Source organism: Thalia democratica, chromosome 2 (assembly GCF_965202585.1).
Source record: "Thalia democratica chromosome 2, ktThaDemo2.hap1.1, whole genome shotgun sequence".
NCBI lineage: Eukaryota > Metazoa > Chordata > Thaliacea > Salpida > Salpidae > Thalia > Thalia democratica.
In genome coordinates this window covers 39,379,246-39,405,357 of record NC_139166.1, presented here as the reverse complement: position 1 = coordinate 39,405,357, position 26,112 = coordinate 39,379,246, and the positions used below count along the sequence as shown (strand labels likewise).

The window sequence follows — 26,112 nt, the reverse complement described above, 5'->3', positions numbered from 1 at the left end:
TTAGGCTCTAAATTCAATATATACCCATTATTAGTGCTCTGACATTTCTTAATTTATCACATATTTCTACTAATTACTAGAACTTTTTTTAAGTAAATGCGGTCTTCAAAGGTTTTTTTTTTCTAAATAGTGCGGCCCGCGAGCAATTATTTTAGGAAAATTTTCCCACGAGTTACATTAGACTGCCGACTCATGGCCTAGACCTACTTCAAACATCATTAATGCGCAACAAGATAAAAAAACCTCCGTTTTACAAAAACATTTTGGTCATTGTTAATAAGATTTTTTTAGTTTTATTGATAACCAACAATAAATTTGTAATACCAGGTAAAATGCGAACCTTTGAATTAAAAGTCGATTCACAAATATGCCTCTTAATAGACTTATTAGTATTTTTTATAGAAATATTATAAATCCTCCCTTATTTAGTTAAAGTCGCAATATTTTTTGAAAACAAAGTGGGAAACACCAATGGTTAGGGTTGCTAAATATTTTTGGCAAATTTTCTCCGGATTTTTAAAAGTACACATTTTTAAGTTTATTATTTGCTTAAAGTTAAGTTAAAACACTGTGTTAAATAGTATAAAAACATTGAAGAGATACTGTAAAGCTACTTAAAATGTTTTTTTAGAAAAAAATACTTTGATGACAAATCTTTTTTTCCTTATGATACATTTTTTGTGTCGAATTGAAATTTTACTACTAAAATTGTTTGAAAATCTAGTTTTTTTAGTGATTTTGTTCAAAATTCCTCAAACTCCAGGTTTTGAGGTTTTTTGGCAACCCTGTATGGTGCTGTAAAGCCACAAGTCATTTAATTAAAAACATTAAAACGCAATACTTAAGGACGCTACTAACGTCCAAGAAAAACACAACACACTTTAAACGTCACTGTGATAAAGATTTTGATGGGAAAACAACAGAGATTTTATACAGGGTTTCAAGGCAGTTTTCTTTTAATTTTTTACTGACTTAATTTAACTTTTGTTGGTAGGCACCAGGGGCATCGCGTGGGGTGAAACGCTGGAGCTCCAACTGAAAAAATAAAAAATTATACTTTTTTTTTAAAGTTTAAGCCCTTTTACACACGCTGCTTTAAATGGGCCCCTGCTTCAGCTGTACAACCCAAAACAACGTCAAAGTAATTTTATTTCAAAGCTGAGGAATTGAGATTTAAAATGTTATAACTTTTTTTATATTAGCTTAAAAAATAAGAAGGTTATGTTATTATCAAGTTGTACAAAAAATACAGCCAAATGTGTACATGAACGTCGTTAAATTCCCTGCTAAATTAGTTTTTTTCAAATTTTTATATTTGATGTTCAAAATGTTCGTAAAATTGGAGCTGCAAGTTCAATCTGCGTCAGCTGCATCTTAAATCTTTACAAGTTTTTAATATAAAAAAAGTTGAATAGTTGAAACCTGTAGTTGCAATAACTTGCAGCTCTATGTGAATTAAATTATGATCGTTGTAGTTCACTACAACGCGAGAAAAACAAGACAAGTTGAACTCGAGGAGGGAAAACTGAGGCAAAGGCAATTCGAGCAGGAACAACTCGAGCAGGAATAAACTCGAGAAGGGATAACTCGAGTAGAGAAAACTCGAGCGGGGAAAACTGGAGCAAGAAAAACTTGAGAAGGGGCAACTCGAGCAGGGTACTCGTTTTTTTAATTTACTTTTTTGTTTTTTTTAATTACTAGTTAGACAAGTCATAAAATCAAGTTAGTAAATTTATAATAGTGCAAATACAGAAACTTACACGGACATAAATAAAAGTAGCTATAGTTGTTAAGTAACGGTGATGATACACAAAGGTATAAAATATGTGTTTTTTAATATTTATATTTTTTTAATTTATCGATTATTAAATTAAACAAATATGTTCAATTTTTTTTCTGAAAAATTTGATATTTTTTTATTTTACTTTTATGATTTTAATCTAAGTGTTTCAAACTAGGGGATTTTTTAACTTGACAATGTCAATCTGGAGCACCTTTAACAAAAAGACCACGCGATGCCACTGGTAGGCACCCGGTAGGGTTTAATTAAACCGATGTGGCCTATTAGTAATGAGACTTTTTGGCACATTTTTTATTCTTTTAATATCAATTGATTTAAATATAAATTGCTTAGGAATAGACCGTAAGAATTAGAGTGGTATGCTAGTCGGCTTCGGTGGTAAAATTTTTAAATATTCTTTAACCTAATAATATGCAAATAAAATAAGGTAATAACACATCAACCACATTGATAATATTTAAACCACTGCTACCTTGAATTATTACATGCAAAATAGTATTTGTATTAATTTGTACACTTTATTTTTTCAAGTATAATCCCGCGATAATTTCCCACCCGATCAAATCCGAGAACCGCTTACCGACCAAGGGTAAGGGTAACAGTGATAGTAAAAATATTAAGAAAAAAATAATAAATAAAATTTGGGTGGGCAATGATTACGTGTGGGAATTGGGAGTATACCGTGTAGTGCAGGGTTTCCCAAAGTGGGCCAAGTGGCCCCCTAGGGGGCCATGAGCAGCAAAGGGGGAAGAGGGGGGGCCATGATGCCATAACTTGAAACTTACACTAGATATTCTTGAGTTGCAGATGAAGAGCAAAAAAAAAAAAAGGTCTTATGTGTATAATTTATGAGTAACCTATATGTTGAAGGGGGCCATTGCTTTTCAAACTCTTTAAAGGGGGCCATTTGCAAAAAAGTTTGGGAAACCCTGGTTTAGTGTTTTGGAGACAAACTATTTAGTATTTAATATTAAGTACAGTAACCTGCCAACTAGGTACGCACTTCCTAGGTACGAACTGTCGGTATGGTACGCTCTTTTAGCCGATCAACACTGCGTTCAAAATATTTTTTTTACTTTAGATTGTGAAAATAAACCTTAAATCACGAATACAAAACTAACACTTTATAACATAAGTTGTACGTTATTTAATTTAAACAAACTAAAACTAAAGGAACCAAGAACAGTATGTACTTGAAAATTGTATATCAAATTCAAAACAAACATACCACAGCTAATTAATTACAGACAATAACAAACCAGGCAATTTAAATTTTCTTACACCATGATTAAAATATAGATAAACGGAAATAATGAAAACTGCAATTTAACATTCTCATACCCGATGTTTGAAATATAATTGTAAAAAGCGTATACAAAAAAAAATCCAAAATAAAATTTAGATAAACAAAAACAATCAACAGTGTAACACATTTACATACCATGATTTCAACATTAACGTAAAAAAAAGTATTATTAAGCGAAAACAAAGAACATTGCAATTGACATTTTCATAACTTATGAATAAATAATATTTAAACAAGATTTTACTTTAGTAGTCGTTTGTAAACTTTAATGGTTTTTGACATGTTTTTATTAGGCTTAATGTAAGTAATTAAACACCAAAATTTCTTAGGTACGCACTGCCGGTTGGGTACGCATTTTTGTGCTGTGTTCAAAGTGCGTACCAAGTTGGCAGGGTTACTGTATAAGACTAAGAAAAAATCTAATTTTATATGATAAAACATTTAAAATGCTTTATTTGCTTAAACTTATTATTAAGTTATAAGGACGATTCTTGCACAATCGAACAAGACGATTACAGAACATAATTTAGACCAGGGTTTACCAAAGTGGGTTACATCGCCCTAGAGGAGCGATTTTTGCTATTATCGCCGTTAATTAGGTGGACAGCGAAAAAATGATAGACAACTAACTAGTAAAGGGGCAATAATAAATCTAATAAATGGGGACAACTATTTTTTCTAAATTTCTGCTAAGGGGACGTTTAATGAAAACAAGTTTAGGAAACCCTGACTTAGACTAATAGTTATCTTTAATTATTTTTATTCTTTAAGTTAGTATGGTTTTCTATACTTAAGTGTTAGTGGATTAACTATGTACTTGTTTATGAAATACATTTTTGGCTAGAACTTAAGAAAAATTTCAAAAATATATGACATTAAAAAATTTATTAAGCAAAATCACAGTGGTTTACCAATGTTACACTAAGTTTACAATTCTACTGGTGAACACTTCCAGTTATTGATTGATTTTGGTTTGCTGCAATTAATTCGTAAGGTGTGACATCATAACCAAGGTTCTTCATATCTCGTGTTAATATATTCAATTTTATCTGTAAAGTTAGTCTAGATAACACTGTAGAAACTTAATTACAGTTATAATTTAAACAAATAGCACTGAAATTAAGTGTAACACCATTGATTTAACTTGCTTAATTAACGTTAAATTTTTATTTTACTTTCCAACTGTAGTTGTCAGAATTTTAGTTTATATAATTATACCTGTTGTAATGCTTTAATATTATTACACTTAGATCGTAAAGCGTCTAGTCTCGACAAACTAAGTGCCAAAATGTATAAGGTTTAGAACCACAGAATTTAAGGAAGCTTCGTTTATAACGAACAAACTTAGAACTAGTTACAAAATTGAAGGTAAATGACAAGAATGCTTCTAAAAAGATGAACAAAATTAGTGCTTGTCTTGTTATTTTTAGCTCTTGATCTAAACTGTTCTCTTGAATTTATTGTGAAACCACAGTTTTTATCTTTATTGGAAGTCGAATACTTACATATAAAATAAGTTTTTATTTAAACCAGTTAATAGAATAAGTTATGAGACAAGTTGATTATATTTTTTTTTTTTAAGTTGGTAAGACATAATATACAATATTAAGTAAAGTGTAATAATAAATTGTCTGCTACAGATCTCAGACATGTGTTAGAATCGAAATGCTTTAATCATCTGCAGCAGAAAATTTGTCTACCAAACAGTCAGGAGACTTATGTTCATCACCTAAAAGCGAACATTTCGTCAGGAAGTTCATATAAGTTATGCCTAAAATTCATTCCTTTGTTATAAATGGCTGCTTAAAAAACTTAGGAAGATATAGAACTTTTTTTTGATTTTTAGTTTGCACCTTCTAAAAGAAATATAATAAGATTTTGTAACTTGGACCCATTATATCTCGAAAGTCGTTTGGAATTTCTAAAAGTTGAAAATTTTTTAAACAAAACCAAGTTGTAAAAAAACGCTATACCTACTTTAGATATGGTGATGAAGGAAAACTTTTATGTATTACTTAACAAATTTACAAGCTGATTTAGTAATGAAGTCTAAAAATACCATTTTAACTATTTTACAAAACTAAATAAATAAAATAACAAGCACAAAATCATGACTGTGTACAAAGACATTCCATCAAAAGTTGAAACTGTACTAAACATCTACATGAGAACCAAATCAACTAGATAATTATTTCTAATTTCCGATAAAATCAGCACTATTAGGTAAAAACGAAGCTTCTAAAACCACGGGTAACTTTTTCAGCAACTGCTTTAACATAAATTATGTAGAAAATATAAGAAAAATTATATAAGTCTTAATGTACTTCATTTGTAATAAAAATTATTGGACACCATTTGGCTTTTAAGAAAAAAAAGTTCTGAAGACCAATTATTCTCAAAATCCCAGGTGGTGTAAGATGGTTAATAAGAATAATAGACTATATAAATTATTTTATAGACTTCTAAAAAACGAATAAAAAATATCAACGACAAAGACTCTTCAACCAATTGTATAAACGAAACTAAAGAAGTACGTAAGACATTATTCTAATCTTTCAAAAAATAACAAGCACGAGTCGTTTTCGAAAGGATTCCAGCCGCAGCAACGTGCTTAACAAAACTACTACTGCGTTTTGACCTTGCACAATTTATTTTTGTCATTAACACCCTAAAATTAAAAAGTAGAGATATCGAGCAACTGCAGAATAAGCCCAAGGTTTAAGTAAAGCAACAAATTTCACATATTTTTTTTGGGTATACAACTAATTATAAAAGTAATGATGGTTATGTACGCTGAGGACGTCTCCATTTTAAGTACGGATAACTCACTGAACAAGGCTATAAGTAGCAAGAGTAGTGGAGGAATTAAGAAAACTAAAATTAAATCTTAAATGCATGTCAATACTTATATACATGTTGTTCTCAACATTTCAAAAGCTGTTCACAATAAATTACACAACAAATCTGTCTATACTAGATAACTTAGTATATATTATTTTACAGTAGGTTTTTTATTAAAGTGTTTACTAAATATCTAAACTCAAATTTATTTAGAAACTTTAATTATTTTAATGAGTTTTCAGACTATAACTATCTCACTAAATATTTTAAATATAGTACTATTTACTAAAAAATGTTTAGTAAAAGCTTTATTCAAAAAAAATTGTACTAACTGTGACAAATCCTTGTGAATTCACTTTAGTAACATCACGACCTTCATTTTGAGTAACAACACGAGCATCTACAAACTCAGGCCTTCTACCAGAAAACCAGCTATAAGAAAAAAGTAAAAATCAGGTCAACAGCTAAAAGAACAACATAACATTTTATACATAGCTTAAAGTTTTATTAAAACTATAAGCAGCATTTCGCGTTTGAATTATCTTACTACAAAGTCTAAAGAAAACATTGCAACAAGTTCTGTTTATGATACTTCCAAGATTGCCAGTCGTTTTTTCAAAATTTTTCCAGGTTTTTAAAAGTACACATTTTTGGGTCTATTTTTAGTTTAAAGCTAAGTTTAAGGTAAGAAACTGTGTTGAATAGAATAAAAACATTGAAAATATATTGTAAAGCTACTTTAAACATGTATTTTAATATATTTTTTTTATACGATAGATTTTTTGAGTCAAATCGAAATTTTACTAGTGAACATGTGAAAATTGTTTGAAATTCCAGGTTTTTTCAGGTAAAGCGGCAACCCTGTACTTATGTTAAACTTTCTTCATCAAAAACCAGTAGTAAATTTCTTTAACAATATCATACGATTTCGTAGATAGTTTATTCATTTAGTAAAAAAAAAAACAAATATTTTATTTCTAATTTAAATAAACTAATCTTGATTTATTAATTTAAAAAAACAACTGATAATTGTTTTACTTATTTAAAACCAAAGTGTCTGTGTTGCTATTGAAGTCCATAATTTAAAATTTTATTTAGCTTATTAGTTGAATTTGTATAGCTGTCTTAGAAAAATAATGAAAACTTAACTATGTTTGAGCTAAAAAAAGAACAAAAAACTGAATATAGCTTTGAATAGTTATAATAATTTGACTGAATTTTTTTTTACATATTTACACAAGTATAGAAATAATAGTGAAAATATACCTTTAACTAAAAGTATTAGTAGAAATAAAATTAAAAGTATAAAAACGCTTCTGCCTAATGAATTATGTCCTAACAGGCACTTAGCTTTGTACATTTCTGCAAAGCTGCTGAAACTTACACAATTTTGAAAAAAAAAAACGCGCTTTAGTTTCAATTCTTTAGCTTAAAAAGACCCTGCTTTCTTAGCTTTTATTATTTTGTTTTGCCCTCCTGATAGATTATCTAGAAATATAAATAACCTTTAGCAATTGTAATGTTTAAAAAATAGAATAAATTAAATACTTTTATACTATATACATTTAATTTAGCTCAGATTCTCTTATCAAAACAAATGCATCGTAAAAAAGTATTTTTAAAAGCTACAGATTATTTAAATGTAAATCAAAAATAATGATCTTGCGTTGTTAAAAATTCACTACAACGCGAGAATAATAAGACGGGTATTGACAAGTTGAGCTCGAGCAGGGGCAACTCGATCAAGGACAACTCGAGCAGTGGCTACTTGAGCAGGGACAACTTAAGCAGGAGCAACTCAAGCAGGAGTAACTCAAGCAGGAGTAACTCAAGCAGGAGTAACTCAAGCATGAGCAACTCAAGCAGGTGCAACTAGAGCAGGATCAGAATAGTTTAAATTTGAAAAAAAAAGTTATAACTATTAAGAAAACGTAAATTGCCCTGTACACCCTATTATATCATTAAGCGTTGTCCCTTTATTTTTGGTATTTTGCAGATTCGTAATTTTTTCGAGCTAGATAACTAGTCCCTGTGTCCTAATAACAATAGTAATAATAAGGAAATTAAGCATGGTTTTAAAAGTACGAATAATGAAAGTAAAAACAGTAATTGTCGAAAATCAAATAAATGTAAATTTTTATAGGTCCGGTTTGAAACTTATAATAACGCTTTATCTTTTCTTGAAGCCAACACCTAATTAGTACTTATTTACTATATTCACTATACTTATTTATTAATTCAACATACTTTGTGCTTAATGACAAATAATAAACTTAAACAAGATGTTTTAAGGTTAAACAATGAACACACTTACACAAAAAATGAACATTATACAAGAAACGCAAGAAATAATACAACAAATACTATGAAAAGGTAAAGATAACAGAAATGAGCTGTATACAGCTCGCAAGCTGAAGGCTTATGAGCTATTTCTTAACGTTATTTAAGTTTAAGTGAAGTAATTTCAGCAAGATAATAGTGCCAATAGAGGAAAATATTAAAATAACAAAAGCGAAAATCGACCTAGTTACAAAGTTTAATAAAGATTCAAGTTGTTCTAGCTTTTTATCTAAATTCCAGACTACCTTTAATGAGCTAAACAAACCTTGCCCGAATGACATTTTAATCAATAACACTAAGATATTAACAGTTTAAATTTTTAAAGATTTAGGAATATATATATCTGAAAATTTAAAATGGAATGAACACGTAATTTATTTATACAAGTTGCACAAATCTAATCTTATCAAATAGTTTAAAACTTATTCAGCTAGTATTCTGACACAAATATCTAAAATATATGTTCGTCCTGAGCTTGAGTACAATACCCAAATTTGACCCGCCTACTTAAAAAAGACATTAATAAAACTAAGTCTATACAAAAAAAATTACCCGTTTTATATGTAATCGTTGTAACATATCCAATACATCATATAATATTATATGTTTTGATTTTATGAAAACAAATAAAAAGATCTCAACTTCTAGAAGAGAAATAAAAAAACTTTTTTACTCTTTCAAGTTTTTTACTGCAAACTCAGTTTCGGTCAAAGACCTCGTCAGTGCTTATATAAAAAATTTACAAAGGTATGTAATAGTCATAGAAAACAGTGCTTAAACCAATAAATAAAAACAAATGTTTACTTAAAAAACAAAACTAATTAAATTTCAATCCTAAGGCTGAATGTATGTTAAAGTTTAAATATTGGTTAAGTACCAAAATCATAATAATAATAACAATAATGTTAAGAACCTAGATGAAGATTTTTTTTTTTCTTGTAAGTTTTCAAAATAAACATTGTTAAAATAAAATTGTGGATATTAGTAGTGAAAGAGTTTTAAGTTAAAAAACTGTCTTATGTGGCTTATTTGAATTATGACGAAGCTAATATTTGAAGAAACATGTGCTTGTAATGACAATGAAAATTAGAAATTTTGCTAGAATTTTATAAAGACTTTTAGTTTGCTGAAAATAGTAGCTACATAAAAAAAGTTTTAAGAGCGTACATAAAACCAATATTACTGACAACTTTAGGCTTAAGTTCTATCGGCTTTGACAATTGCGAATTTTTATAGCATGCAAGTACAGCAAATACTTTGTGAGTTATTGGCTTTGCCAATGTGGTGGATTATTTACCTGTCAATTTTATAACCAATGTTGTCATTTTTAAGTTTCCAGATATACTTCTGTGCAGTTTTCTTCATTTATAACATTATTATTTTATTATTATAAAGATTTTGATATTTAACCTAAATTTCAACTTTAACATACATTCAACTTTAGGATTAAAATTCAATTAGTTTTGTTTTTTAAGTAAAGATTTGTTTTTATTTATTTGTTTAAGCACTGTTTTCTATAACTATTACATATCTTTCTAGATTTTTTATATGAGCACTGACGAGGTCTTTGTATGAAACTGAGTTTGTATTAAAAAGTCATGAAAGAATTAAAATATATACATCATATAATGATAGATTAATTAAATCCTTGCTATCTTGAAGTGTTTTCAACTCGCCTTCAAGATAGCAAGGAGAACAAAGTCTGGTGAAAAGATTCACCATACCCGTTAAATCCCCTAAATTGTGCTTGACTGGACCAAAAGCTGCTTACGGAACATATAATTTTCAGAAGCACACAAAAATTCATTAAACTTTTTAGATGTTTGTGTCCATCGATCAGTTGATGGGGAACTATTTACTAAAATCGATCGAAAATTAGATTCTGAGGCATTATATGTTCCGTGGTCATTTTTTGGTCCAATCAAGCAAAAGTTAGGGGTTCAATTGATTCACAAGCAAAAATACATTTAATATTTAAGGCCCAGTTTATGTAAGCAGAAAAAATTCGTATATTAAACTAGACGTTTTATTTATATTAAGTAATTTTGAAGTATTTGGTTTTTTTAAATGTAGTTTTATTTTTATTGTTAGTTTTTATCGCTGGTTTATTTTAGTTTGATTGTAATGTAACAAGTTCTATTAGTACAGCAAACTTTTTTAGTATTAGCACTTAGTTAATTTTTACACTGGATTATTACGTAATTTTATATATTTAAACTTAAACATCATAACTACATTATAGTTATATTTAAATATCAATTTAGTTTAATTTACTTATATACAATTTTTGAAAAGACTTACTTGAAAGTACTCAAATAAATTTAAGAAAATTTGAATTGTGTTTTGTTATATTTTTTGATTAAGTTATGCACTGGTAAAAAGTTGTTCAATTTTTTTAATTAGTACAAGGAACATTTCCTGAAAATTTGAGATATCTATCTCAAATACGTATGAGACAAATTTTTAGTGAATTAGTCTAATTTCACCGTTTTAGTTTTTATCGCCCATAAAGAACCTGTTGTATTCTCCGACTTTAACCGGCTATACTTCAAAACTAGTTTGACTTATAAAACTCTGTAGAATGCAACTTGTAGATTAATTAAACTCTGCAAAATAAGGTTAAGTTGTAAAAATTGTGGTTTCCAATCTCCCACCCCCTAAAACCATAACTACAGCTTTCTTCGTTTACCACTGACTGACATGTTTCAATGAGAGTAAAACTCAGAACTAAGTCTACTAAGAGCTTTGGTCTGATGATTGAAGTGATATGATTAAAACTTAATGATGAAAATAGTTTTAAAATTAAATGGATGCATTAGAAAATAACTATAAAATTACAGAACAGCTATACATACCTATACATTCTTTGTATTTTAGAAGAGGCATCTGGAACAAACATTGGTATTTTTAATTTATGTTGTCCAGGATTAATTGGAAGATGAACATTTCCATAACCTCGTATCACATCACGTCCAAGTATATCTTCACCATAACAGCTTACAACTAGCTGTGGCCCTAAAATTTATTTCTATGAAACCTTGTACAATAAAAACCATTTACAGTAAAAAAATTGTGTTACTTTTATACGGAGTTCATTGATCACTAAAAACTGTTTGTTGAATTTTGTTTAATGGAATTAGCAAAACTGGTTACCAATATTTTACTCATCTTTAGCAAAGTTGAAATGTTTACACTATCATAAAATAAAGACTAGACTGAGATTCACCGCCATCAATAATAGTTTCTGAGGCAACCTGACAACAGTTCTGTCCTTACTTTGGATCTTATCAGGCAGACATAGTTCTGAGAAACAGCTGTTTCGGTCTTAACAAGCAGGATAAATACTTAAGCAGTAATGCATCCGTTTGTAAGCAAAGTCAAACATATTGATGCGATTAAGTCGAAAATATTAGCCATCCCTCAACTTTTACTAGACATTGTTATGTAAAGTTATAGTTTACTACACTCGTTTGATCAGTTAGCTAGTAGCAGTATTTATTTTATTTTCAGAAGTCACTAAAAAACAATACAAAACCGTCAACAAACATTTACAAGACAATCTACAACAGGTTTTTTTCCCTGTAGGAACTCATCAGCCATTGTATGGTAACAAAGCATCTCAGTTTTGTTAAATACAGCTTAATAATTGCTACTAGTTAAGTAATCAATAAAACATAAAGAATATAAGGAAACATCATGAGTATGTCAAGTATCATGAGTGTGTGGCAACCCTGATAAAATTTCATAATAACAAATAACAAATTGACTTTACACTGAAAAAAAAAAAACATAATTTTAAGGAAAAAACTGATTTCATGTCATACTAAATAGCCTGAGTTTAACGAAAAAATCAAAATCAGCCTAGTTTTGCAAAAAAATAACTTTAATAAATTTGAACTAGCCTGAATGTGTTAAGGCTGTAGTTCTTAAACAATTTAGTTGCAGCAACTTTTTTGGCTGTACCTACAAAAAGAAGCTTCAATACTAACGTACTTAAGCATCTTTGGTTGAGATTGAAACAGCCGTTTCTTGCAACTATGTTTGTCTGAAGTTAATAAGAAAAAATAAACGGTGTCTGGTAAATTGTTGTTGATGGTTTTGCAGTCTAGTGCTTATTGTATGATGTAAAAATCTAAGTATTTTAGCTTCTACAAATATTGCTGCAACTTAACTAATCAAATAGCGTAAACTATCACATAGCAATGTATAAGATATAAAGTTATTACAGCTCAGTTGAATTAACTTCATTGACTGCACACACAAACAGATGCTTCAATGCTAATGTCAGGGTTGCCATTCGTTTTTTCAAAAAATTTTCCAGGTTTTCCAAATTTCTTCCACGTTTTTAAAAGTACACATTTTTGGGTCTATTTTTAATTTAAAGCTAAGTTTAAGGTAAGAAACTGTGTTAAATAGTATAAAAACATCGAAAAGATACTGTAGAGCTACTTTAAATATTTTTTTAATAAAAAAAAATCTGATGATAGGAAATTTTTTTTATTTGAATGACAAATTTTTTGAGTCAAATCGAAATTTTACTACTGAACATGTGAAAATTGTTAAAATTCCAGGTTTTTTAGTGATTTTTGTTCAAAATTCCAGGTTTTACCAGGTTTTTTTCAAAATTTCTTGAATTTTAGGTTTTTTTTGCCTAAATTGTCAAATTCCTGGTTTTTCCAGGATTCCAGGTACAGTGGCAACCCTGTAATGTACTTACGCTCACTTGAATAATACTAAACTGTTTCTTACAATTTTTTCTTAGAAATTGTTCGTATAGGTTTTTTAGTGCATTCTAGTGCTGATTGTTATTTTGTTTTGATATAAAACAATTTTATTAAAACTAATTATTTGTTTTATAATAAATTAACTAAAAGCTACATAATAATCGTATTGAGAATGTAACAATTAAACTATAGAGATCTGCACACTTAAGGAGCCAGTAAAAATAAAGTTAGAACATAAGTTTTACAGTTTATTTACTTGTGATCGTCATGAAAGCGTGAAAAATTGGCAAAGTAATAAACTCAGCAAAACTTTTGCTCTAATTTTACTATAATTAATGTTTCCATAAAAACGAAAAATTTTATAGTTTAAAAAGGATAGATACGAGGTTCCAACTAAGATTTCAAAGAAAAAATGGGAACAGGTCAAAATTCCACGAAGACAAAATTGCATGAGAACAAAATTGCACAAGTGCACAAAATTGGACGATGATACTTTTGCACAAAAACAAATTTGCACAAGGGCATAAAATTGCCCGAAGACAATTATGCATGAGAGTAAAAACAACAATAAAAAGTTTAAAAAAAAAAAAAACTAATAGATAAATTAATAAAAATACAAAAAAAAAAAGCTACCAACTGTGGGTAAGGGATAGGGGTAACAGTGATAGTAAAAATACTAAAAATAATTAAAAAAAAGTTACCGACCAAGGGTGATGGGTAACAGTGATGGTAAAAAATAAAAAATAAATAAATAAAAAAATTTAATTTTAAAATAATTCAACCTATGCAAAAATGTCTCCAAGCAAAATTGTCTGCTTGTGCAAAAGTATCTTCGTGCAATTTTATCCCATCGTGCAAAAGTTTCTTTGCGCAATTTAGTGCAGTTGTGCAATTTTGTCCCTTCGTGAAATTTTGTACGCTCGTGCAAATTTGACAGCTAACCCCATAAAATATAGCAAAGTTATAGGGAAATTATCAAAAAAAAACAATGAGTTTTTAAGTAACAAACATACTTTTAAGGTATATAAAGAAAAATATGTCATTCATTAACCATTTAAAAGCAAAGTCTTAATAAGAAACTTTCGAAAGTTTGAGGACTTTTGAGCTCTAATTTTAGTTAAATAAGCAAACTTTAGATAGTTTGTTTAATATATTAAAAAAAGGGGGAAATCTGCTAGGTGGCGCCATAGATTCTCAGTTTTGTACTAAGACTACAAAGACTTTGATTAAAAAATAAATTAAACCTTTTAAGTGCTTTTACATTACGCGTTGTTGCTGTTTCTGCTTTAAAATTTTAATCACTAACTAAAAAACGTAATTTATAGGGATTTTCACATATTTTCAATTTTTTCTACCTATTTTTCAGAATATTGCATATTTATAGGGATTTATAGGGAAGTGGGAACCCTGTAGATAGTTGAAAAATCAATACAGTAACCTGCTATCTAGGTACGCACTTCCTAGGTACGAACTGCATGTATGGTACGCACTTTTTATCCAAAAATGCTGTGTTCAAAATGCATTTATTACTTTTAAATTAAAAAACTAACCTAAAATTAGTAAAACAAAAGTATTTTATCCTTAAAATAAGTAGTAACGTATTGTATCTTTAAAATAAGTATTAATGTAACAAATTTAAATAAACAGAAACTAAAGAAACCAAAGTATAATTTTTAAACTAACAAACTGTATATCAAATACAATATTCAAAACAAACATATTATTACAGCTAATGAAAGAAATAATAAATAGTACAATTTAAGTTTGCATAACCCATGATAAATTTAGATAAACAAAAATAACAAACAGTTAAGTTAACATTTACATACCCCTTGAATGCAACTTAAATGTAAATAGCGCGTAACAAAAACAAAGAACAATGAAATTGACATTTACATACCTTATGATAAAATATATAAGTAAAATGAATGAAAATAAAGAACCTTGTAACTAAGATTTATATAGCACAAATGCTTTTAAAAACATGTCTGTTAGTGTAGCTTGTCATTTGGGTTTAGCAGACACTTTTTGTTGCTATCTAGTTTTTTTCAAAATATTTTGAGAATTTTTAAAAGCTGATTGTAGTATTCCATAGTTTTTACCATTAATTACTTGTGTTTCTACTGAAAATAGATCTCCTTCTAGAATAACAGACTTTGTGTAAATATTATTAATAGTAACTATTATACTTTGGCTGTTTATGCAAACATCTATTGGCTCATCTGACGTAATATTCTCATCTTCAGGTAATTTTCACACAATTCAATAAATTATAATAAATTTTTAAACAACATCTTTATTTATATAAAATTAGTAATAAATTTTATGTATTATGTAAATTTTAAAGGTACAGTGCTTATTCACTTATCCGGACGCTCACTTATCCAGACAGTTTTAGTCGAGAAGAAAATTAAAGAAAAACTCAATATTAAACACAAACATTTTTGTGTGATATACTTACAGGGTTGCCACTCTGTGAGTCAAAAAATCTTCCCTGGGTGACCAGAAACTTCCCTGAGTAACCTTAAACTTCCCTGAGTTTTTTCGAACCCTTAAAATTATTTTAATTTATTAAAAATTTACCATTTTAATTCTAAGAATATTGAAGAACTTGCAGCAAGGCTAAATAATTTTAAATAAGCACTTAAAAATGAATAAAATAAACTTTTATGAACATAATATTGAAACTGGATTAACTAAATCTCATTCTAGATCTAGAAAAATAATTCCCTGAAATTTTTTTTTAAATCTTAAAATTTCCCTGAAATTTTTAGAAAAAACCAAAACTGCCCTGAGTTTCCCTGAATTAAAAAAAGAGAATCAAAATTCCCTGAGTTTCCCTGAGATTTTCTACAACTTTAAAATTCCCTGAATTCCCTGAGTGTGTGGCAACCGAATTATTCAAGCTTTCATGCTGTAAAAAAAATTTAATTGTATTTATAAATTCTGCAGTTTAGTTCATTATTGTAACGTAATAATACTACTAAAGCTTACATTCAAACTTAGTTCAAAACTAGACATCGGTTTATATTTTTTTTATTTTGATTAATTTGTTTTTGTTTTAAAAGATAAATGTAATTAATTTTTCAATCAAACATAAACAAATCTTTTTATTTCTATTAAAAGTTAGGGCACGTGGAATTACAAATGATGAATTTTATTTGCTTGACCCTCGAAAAACGTATATTGTTGCAGAGGGTTAGTAAGTCTGATGCTCTTCTACCTTAAAACAATAATAAAATAAATTAACCTATAATTTAGCTTTTAGTATTAATCATTTCATTATCTTTTACTCATATTTACTATTTGTTTTTACTGTAACGTTCTTATTATTTATTATGCATTGCATAATTTCAGTTATAATATTTTATGACAAAAAATATTTTTTGTACTAATATAAAAAAATGTTTATCCCGATATGTTAACAGAAAAATCTTGTCCAACATGTCCAGATAAGTGAATATGCACTGTACAAGGAACTACAAGATAAATAAAAATCTCGGTGGAATATAAAAATACAATATATATATATAAAAAAATATTTTTGTATAAATGCATAAATAAATACTCAAGAAGACTTCTAAAATTCTTTCAACAAATATGTTTTTATGGTTTAAGTTTTTTTTTGAGAAGTTTTGCTAAAATAGTTGTTTGTAAACTTTGGTGGCTTTTAACATGTTTTTATTAGGCTAAATGTAGATTAATTAAAGAACTTTGAGCGATGTGTTTAAAGTGCGTACCTAGGTGGCAGGTTACGGCATATTAAGCGTAGTTAATTTTCGTAGTAATCATATAACTTTTTTGTCTAGAATGACTTTAGAATCCACAAACTGTTACTCTATGAAATAATAATATTTCAGCAAATTAAGGCCAAAAAGGCGTAAAGCACTTTTTTTTGTAAGCTGGTCTTATACTGAATTTCTTTAACTTTTTAAACTGTAGATTTTCACCAACTTTATACTTAAACCTAGTTTTTGAGATATAAATGTACATACTCAGAGAGTTAATAATGGATAGTAACATAATTAAGTAAGGACCAAATCAGAAAAGCACAATTCCATTAAAAATATATTCTATCCTACAAATAAAGCAATTGTTCTTAAGGGCATAGGGGGGTTAAAACACCCTTTTTTGGTTTTTGATCTTATTTTATATAGTTTTTACTAAGCTACAAGATGCTTTTTACAGATTTTAAAAATTCAAAATAATTTTTGAAATTTAGCCAGTCAAAGTCGGAGGCAACAATAGGATCCTAATGGGAGGCGCAAACTAAAACGGCAAATAACTAGAAATCACTAAAAATCTATCTTCTCCTACGTTTTTTGAGATAACTATCTCAAATTTTCAGGAAATGTTCCTTGCAATATTGAAAAAATTCTGTTGGAACAGAATTTACAAAAATTATAAATAAAAATTTTATAACAAAAAAACTGTTTTTTGTTTATTTTTTATATAAATTTTTTATTTTCAAATTTTTTTTAAATTCCTTCTGACAGAAATTTCTAAATACTGCAAGTAACATTTCCTGAAAATTTGAGGTAGTTATCTCAAAAAACGTAGAAGATAGATTTTTAGTGAAATAGTCTATTTTTGCATTTTTGCCGTTTTAGTTTGCGCCTCCCATAAGGATCCTATTGTTGCCTCCGACTTTGACCTGCTATATCTCAAAAATTATTTTGAATTTTTTAAATCTGTAAAAAGTACCTTGTAGCTTAATAAAAACTATATAAAATAAGATCAAAAACCAAAAAAGGGTGTTTACCCCCCCTATGCCCTTAAACTTTATTAGTCTAAACTTAACTTAATAGTTAAGAATCCTATTGTTAATTTTTTTGAGTAGTATTTTAAAACTATATATAAATATACTTTTTTACTTCTGGTCGTAAAATACTACCTTTTTTTGAAAATTGCTAAAATACTTTGTTATGATTTAAATGCATGCAAGGAACAACATTTACTAAAAACTTTAAGTTTATTACTAAAGAAATAAAAGAAGATAGGTTTTTAATTTTTATTTGGAGGAAATAAGCAATAAAATTTTCTTCAACATGTGTTTGTAATAAAAATGACTATATATTAAAAGTTTATTATAATTTTTATGTTCTGTAAAAACTATTTTATATAACAATGTTTGAGCTTTCTAATTACGGCCAATGTAATCCTTTGTGGAAATAATACTTGCAATCACCTTATGGCCTAACGATTTAAAAAGTTGTTGTTGTTAATGAGTTGTTACCTTTTGTACAAAAAAAAAACAAACAGCCAAAGGGATTAGTGCTTTTGTAGGTAATTTCAATTGGAAAATTCCAAACAAAAACTTGTCTTTCATCAAGACTTTTCTTCGCTACTTGTGATATTCCTTCTTCTAATCCAGATGTAACTATCCAATCTTGGCCATGAACAAAAGAAAATTTGCAGTACAAGTCCTCCAACTCAGGAAACTGAAAAAAACTTTAAGTAAAGCACTAATAAAAATATAAGTAATACATAAATTTGTATTAAGAATTTATTTAGGGTGTAAAAAATCAAAAATAAAATACAGGTTATATATGTAGTCTATTCTTTGAGTCAAAAAAAAAAACTATCTTGAGTGACCTTAAACTGTCCTGAGTTTTGAGAAATTCAAAACATCTAGAGTTATCTTAAAAGTGTGGCAAACCTGTTATTTAAAAAGAAATTCATAATTTAATAAACTACTCAAAAAAAAATTTCAAAAACTCAAAAATTTTTGAGCATTTGAAGAACTGACAAAAACTTACATTTAGAAGTTTTTCAAAAAGTTGATTTAGCTTATTTAGCCTGACACATATGAACCCTGAAGCAGTCATTGATTTTTTCAGTGATTTGAAAATAAAGTATTGAATAGAACACATAGTTGGAAAGCACTGAAAACAATGTTTTCAAAACAATTTTTTTTACTTTTAAGTATTTTAGAAATTAAGTAAATTGAAGTTCAGTAAATTTTCAGTTTTAGAATTACCTAAATACATAGCACAATTTTATATAGACTGGAATAAGTTTTAAATACCTACACACACATATATATATAGTTTTTTTAATCATTTTTCTTGTATCTAGTATAGAGTTCATATAAAATAAAATAAATTACTTGAAAACTCATATTTTTTGATTTTCTATAGTTTGTAAAACTTTAATTCAAAAATTCAGAATTACTTTTACGTTAATATTTTATTATTTTTCATTTATTTTATAAGTTGATTCACAATATATTTTTATTTTTTATTTATTTTTTATACCTTCCATTTATTTGTTTAAAATAAAAATTCCAGACTTATTCGTAACAAATGATGATCTCTTATAAAACAATATAAGAGTGAAACATTGTTTTGTTGATAATCAACTATAAAATATATTACTTTCACTACAGTTTAGACTTTAAGAGATCTATTGAGGGTCATACAATTCAAAAACCCCGAAAGAAATCAGACTTTATTTTCTCCCAGACTAGAGTATACATGACAGGAGAGTTGGAAATATATTCATATAATTTTTTTAAGCACAAAACTGTTTTTAATGATTCTGAAGAATTATTTTACAAGTCTATCTACGTTTTTTTATGCACTTAAATTCTAAAAATATTTCAAAACTTTGTTTTTAAAACACTTATCCATTTTTTGAAACTTATATACAGGGTTGCCAAATGTTTTTGGCAAATTTTTTACAGGTTTTCAAATATATGTGACTTATTTGATACTAAAAATTTATATTCTATTCTACTTAGCAAATTCAATTTATAATTAAGCATTTGTTTGCAATTAAGAAATGGTGTGGTGTCTATATAAAAGTTTATTTCAAAGCCTTTTACAAAATATGCATTTGGTGCTATAAAGGATTTCTTCTTTGAAACAAAAAAAATATAAAATATAAGAAAAACTTTTTAAAAAATTATTTATGTTACAACAACTTTTTTTGTCTAAAGATATAGAGAAGTGAGTTAGCATTTAAAAACATATTTTAAATTAAAAATATACAATGAACCTAATTTGTGCAATATTTAAAAAATTTAAAATTTTTATTTTTTGCATTTTTTAGAATTCTAAAATGTGTAACGTCACAAGTGCAAAGATGCGAGAGGTTACTGTAGCTCAAAATTGTGGTGGCACTGTAATACAAGTTTTAAACTACCTCAGCACTTTCTATTTGTCCGTTTGCCATGAGTAAAAATACAGCCGGATTGGGATTCATTCCACTTACAGCTGCACGATTCATAATCAAATTTGAGTAATTGCCTATAAACTTTTAATACTTAATAAAAGTGATGATAGTAGCTCAGCAGTACAGCAATTATAAAGCAATTATGAAAAGAAAAACATTTAACGCATAAGTAAAGCATTAAAATTAACATAAACAATTTTAAATATACAATAAGTGCTATTGATTTTTATCTAAATTTTAAGTTAAAATTGTATTAAAAAAATAAAGACTAGTAAATGTTGTTAAACTTATGGCATTTCAAGACCATAGATAAGGAATAAACTTATTTTTAAAACTTGTCTTATTTTTTGTAAACACTTTGTTACCAGTTGCTTTTTAACGAGATTTTACTTATTATCGCAAGTGGTGTTTATTTTTTTTATAATTAATATTTCTAAATACTTTTAAGAACTTGATAATTAAACTATTTTAAAAATAAATGATGAGAATTACTGAGACTTGTATAAGTAAAATTTAACGAAAACTGTACAGTGCTTCCTTGCTTATCCGGTTGTGTTGGGCAAGCTTTTTTTGTAAATAAGGCCATATTAGCCTTAACAATGTTTTTTCAAATCTACCTCATAAATAATATTAAATTAATATAATAAAACGTACACTAATTATCTGTAAAATTAATTTCGTTTAACTTTCTTTAAGGAACCACCAAAGTATTAAGACAGACAAAAAAACAATACTATATAATATTATAGGAAGGTTTTTAAAAGTATTAAATACTATTTGCAAACTAGTATATAAAAGACTACTCATTTTTATTTTATAGTTTTGAAATGATGTAAACAAAGCAAACTCTACAACCTGGAATCAATATTGATTGAGGAAGAACGACCTAAGTTAAATACCAAATAGCATTAATTAAATGGAAAGGCAAAACTATTAACAATTTATTGATTAACATAACTATAGTTTCACTTGCTAAACTCTTAAGTTTGTACTTATTTGAATATATTCATAGGTCATAATTTGAACTTATTTTTTAAACTGTTTTACTAATCAAAATTTATTCAAATTCATTTAACATTTACCACTTGACAATGAAACTCATATACTTTTGAAAAGTTTTGTGAAGTAAAATATAAAATAAAAATGACTAATCTATAAATGCTAAGTTGCAAATGGTACATAAATACATGTAAACTTTATAATTAATTTTACAAAAACAAATTACATCAGAAATTGTTAAACTAATATCTGATATCTTTCTGAACAAAGAAAAAATGGAGGTTTGTTCGACAAAACTTTCTTGGCATATAACTCATGGAATCCGATAAGTTGTAAAACACTTTCTGATGTGGTTTTTGGTTTCATCCAGACAATTGTGTACTATTGCTAAGTTATGTCCTGGCAATTTTATTAAATGCAACCCTGTTTCATTGAAGTTATAAAATTTGATTTTTTGAGTAGCCCTTGGCTTAATACTCTTATATTTGTATAGTTTGGTTTTGGTACTGGTTTTAACTAAAAAATCTAAACATAACTCACTCATTTTCGAAAAAAGTTTATTAATTAATTTTGTTTAGCGCATACTCAGAATAATATTGCTAAAAACTATTAATATTATAGTGTAATTTTAGTAATATACAATGAATTTGAATATATATTAAATTAACCTTTTTATTGTTAAAGCCCTTAAGGTGGGCTCAGTGTGAAAGATTTGATTTATCGAGTTAAATAACTTAATTCTATATATATATATATATAATTCAGTTAGGAGTTAAACTATAGAACCCATTACACTCTTCATTACCTCCTCATAACAGTTAATGATGAAAGAAAAGAGAGCTGTCTGAAAAAAAGTTCTAAATCACAATTAATGATTCAACTGACAAAAAAATTCACCATGATAACTTTAGGTGTAGAACTTATAATAGATGTGTAGAGAAAATTTAGTAATTAGCTAGGATGAAGTCGCACCAATATCAAGTTTAAATTATATTATATTAAATTCTACTTACTTTAATCTTACTTTAAACTATAATTTAAACGTTACTTTAAACTATAATTTTAGACTGAAAATCTAAGTTTTATAAATACATAAATAGAATTAAACTCATTTATCATAAACTAATAAAACATAAATAGTTTTCTTGCTTTTAGTTTTCATCATAAAGCCATTATATCAACAATACATTAAACAATACATTAAGGTAATTTAAGGTACATAGGATGATGTCGCACCAATATTAAGTCGAAATTATATTATATTCAAAGTCTACTTTATCTATAGTTTTAGGCTAAAAATCAATGTTTTATAAATACATAAACTTAACACATAATTATTAATTGCTTTTAATTTATAACATAGAGCAATTGTATCTACAATACAATAAGGTCCTTTAGTTAAAATTAATTACCTAGGATTATGAATTAATTCTTGCAAGAATTTATTTTACAAACTAAATTTTGGTCAAAGACCTCATCAGTGCTTAAATAAATTCATTAGTTCTCCTCCAGTAGTTTAGATCTCTCTATTTGTTTTCTTGAAACCAAAACATATAATATTACCTAGGATTATGTAGAACTAATATCAAGTCAAAATTATTTTATATTCAAAGTCTACTTTAATTATAACTTTGGGCTAAAAATTGTTATTTTAAGCCTAATATGTTTAGTCTAAAAAGATACTTTATTTTAAACAAACTACTCAAATTCATAAACAGAACTAAATTTATTTATCATAAAACAATAAAGCTTAAATATTTAATTGCTTTTATTTTACAATACTCAAGATTTATAAATAATTTGCAAATTGGTCCAGGACACAAGTCAATTGTTTTTACTAGTGTTAAAAATGGATAAAACTATTTCTTTAAGATAAGAAGTTGGTAAGATACAGCTTCTTATTAATATAGGTTATTGTAATTGCTTTAAGTATTGTTTGGGAAAAGTTTCTATTTTTATTTATATTTTGCCGATAGCAGTAATTTTTTATTAACAATAACTTACATCAAACATTTCTTTACTAAGATAGGTTTTAATTTAAAGTTTATATTGGTAAAGTGTTTGTTTTTATACGCATTTCATTTTAATTTACTTTTACATACAAAAATATCATTACAATGTAAAAAATTGTCCAGCTTTTAAAAATTTAATTTTATACACAATTTTGAACTAATACGTCATAATATATTTTTATTTATTTATTTATTTTGTTGCATGAATGTGTTTAGTTCTACTATTTTTAAAGTTCACTGATGAAGGACTGTTGTCCAAAATTAAATTGAACAAAATGTTGCAATAAACTGGTAGATTTTTAAACCATTGTTTATTTATTTTACAATACTGTAACCGATATAAAATAGTGTATTGATATGTTTGCCTTATATTGTAAAATAAAAGCAATTAAACATTTAAGTTTTATTAGTTTATGATAAAAAGGTTTAATTATATCTATGTATTTAAAAAACCTTGGTTTTCAGCCAAAAATTATAGTTAAAGTAGACTTTGAATATAATATTATTTCAACTTGATATTGGTGCAACTTCATCCTAGGAAATTAACTTATTTTCTCTATACATCTATTGAAGTTCTACACCTAAAGTTATCATGGTGAATTTTATTGTCAATTGAAGCATTAATTGTGATTTATAACCTTTTTTCAGAGAGCTCTCTATTCTTTCATCATTAACTGTTATGAGGAGGTAATCAAGAGAATAATGGGTCCTATAATTTAATTCTAATTGAAATATCAATTACCTATAACACAGTTCACCATTCCAAGTCTACTAGTAGCTATATTACAGGCACCAGTCAAAGCACCTAACAGGTAGTTATTGTCATTATCTATTTGAACTTACGTTAGACTTAAATGAAATAATCTAAAACAAGGAATTTATTTTTAAATACTAATCTACAGTATAATAAAAGTCACACTCACCACACACACACATCACCATAATAGTTCCAAAAGTTAATAAGTATTTTCTTTCATGTAAGAATATCAATTATTTTTTGTATGATAGTAAAAAATTTGGATTTCTAATCTTAAACCTTGCATTTTTACAAATGATTTAACTTTATTGTGTGAGTGAAATTTCTGACTGAGTTTTTTTCCAAATAGTATAAGTAAGCTATCTTAATATCTTTGATAGGTTGTTTAAATACTTAAGTGGTTTTAAACGAACTTAAATACCACAACAAAAATAAAAAAGAAAGTCCATATAAAGGCAGCTTTGCTTTGCCTAAAATAATAAACTGTTTGAATCCAGTTTGAATAAATGCATTAAAAAATTTAAGTAGAGGCGCTAACGAGCAAAAATAAGCTTGTTGCCTTTATCTTGCTTTGCTACTATAATTTATAAGAACCAGGGCTAAAAAATAGTGTAAAAGTAATGTAACATTTTAAAAATCTATCAAATGTTATTATGTGATTGTAACTTTTTAATACATTCAAAAATACTCTAACGAACTCGTTACTTTTTAAATCAATTAACAAAAAGAAGAAATATTGAAATATGCACTTTTCTCATTTAGTTATAAAATAAAAAAAAATGTTAATCATGCTTTTTAGAGTTATTAAAGTTAAAAAAAATAATAAGATGGCCAAAATTTTGATCCAATGATCTAGGTTAGGAGTGGGCAACGTACGGCCCCTGGAGTCAAAATGACCGGCCCACAAAACTTTTTTTAATTTAAATGGAATCCGGCCCGCGGACAAAATTTATCCGGCCCGAGTGTGGATGATTCGGCACGCTAGGCATTTTCAAAATTTATATGAATCCTACAACTTGTAGAGCAACAGACATGGTAACAAGCGCCGCCTTTTAATTAAAACTAAAACAAATTTATCGAAAATCCCCGGTAGTGGGATTTAAATTTATTATGAAAGAAAATGTTGTATATAACAAGTCATGAAGAAAACACTATTTTTGTAAACATAATTTAGATTAACAATAAAAAAACAAATTATTTTTAAAAGTATGAATGCCTCTAATGTTAGTTTAAGTTTTTTTTTCTAATAAGGTTAATTTTAGGCATTTAATGAATAAATTAATCATAACTAACTTGTTAACTGTTAATTGTAAATAATGATGGAATAGTAAATTTGAGAAAAAAGTATCTTACACTATTAAGATAGTAAACTTGACCTAAAACTTAATAGTATTGAATTAAATAATGTTATGGATTATTTTAATTTTTTGTTATTTACATATTTTAGATTTTTTTTTTCTCAACTTTGATGAAATAGACAAAACTGATGGTTTTTGGTTAAACATCTTTTTTCAAATCTACTTTTATTTTCATTATATTTTAAATTGTTTTAATTTCTTAACGTAAATATAAAATTAGAATTTTTCACTTGTTTTAAGTTTTTCAAAAATTATTTCTTTTAGAAATATAATGACTTTAAATTCTTTTTTTTTTAACTTAATACTTTTATTTACAACCTCTAAACTGTCATTTACTTAGATGAATTATTATTAACTATTTTAATTATTAATGTGGTAAAGCCATTGGATCTTTTTTATTTTATAAAAAAAATTGTAAATAACTGTATGATCTACATAGTGTTAACAAAATTTATAGTACACAGTTTTAGTTTTTTACAACTAGTTTTTTAAATTAAGAGTGGCTAACAGGTATAATAAAGTGATTTTTATTCTTTAACCCAATATGTGTTGCTTATTTTTTTATTAATTTAATCACTTAAAACCTTTTTTTTTTGTCTTATGAGTTATACACACTCAGGAAAACTCATGCTTGTTAAAAACTGATGAGAGTCTCATGCTAACTTAAGTTATTTTTGTCATTAGAACTTTTTCTTGAATTAAAATTATTTTAATTGCCTTAACTTTATAAATTTACTGTTTTATGGTATTAATTGTCAATTGGTTGTAGTTTTATCTTTGACTTATAAAAATTGTATG

General features: G+C 26.9%; 1 protein-coding gene across 4 annotated transcripts; it reads right to left on the bottom strand.

The window, feature by feature from the left end:
- Positions 1-4,015: 4,015 nt before the first annotated feature.
- On the bottom strand, positions 4,016-24,257 carry LOC145830212 (B9 domain-containing protein 1-like). 4 transcript variants are annotated; one of them, XM_082938141.1, is made up of 7 exons: positions 21,856-21,909; positions 21,414-21,610; positions 20,159-20,262; positions 18,273-18,453; positions 11,144-11,303; positions 6,281-6,380; positions 4,016-4,156 (listed from the first exon to the last, which is right to left on the bottom strand). In XM_082938141.1, the coding sequence occupies exons 3-7, from the start codon at positions 20,240-20,242 to the stop codon at positions 4,043-4,045; spliced, it is 639 nt and encodes a 212-aa protein (XP_082794267.1). In that variant the 5' UTR covers positions 20,243-20,262; positions 21,414-21,610; positions 21,856-21,909; the 3' UTR covers positions 4,016-4,042. The 4 variants fall into 4 exon arrangements, with proteins under 4 accessions (XP_082794267.1, XP_082794264.1, XP_082794265.1 ...); XM_082938138.1 differs by lacking the exons at positions 21,414-21,610; positions 21,856-21,909 and adding an exon at positions 24,123-24,257; XM_082938139.1 differs by lacking the exons at positions 21,414-21,610; positions 21,856-21,909 and adding an exon at positions 23,942-24,065.
- Between the last annotated feature and the right edge of the window lie 1,855 nt (positions 24,258-26,112).

Bases quoted from the DNA above. Each gene is read 5' to 3' on its own strand.
- LOC145830212 (XM_082938138.1), bottom strand. The intron at 11,304-18,272 runs GTTTGTTTTTTT...AATAAATTTTAG, and splicing joins AAGCACTAATCCCTTTGGCT to GGCCACAGCTAGTTGTAAGC. The intron at 4,157-6,280 runs GTTAGTACAATT...CTAACTTTACAG, and splicing joins ATTCACAAGGATTTGTCACA to ATAAAATTGAATATATTAAC.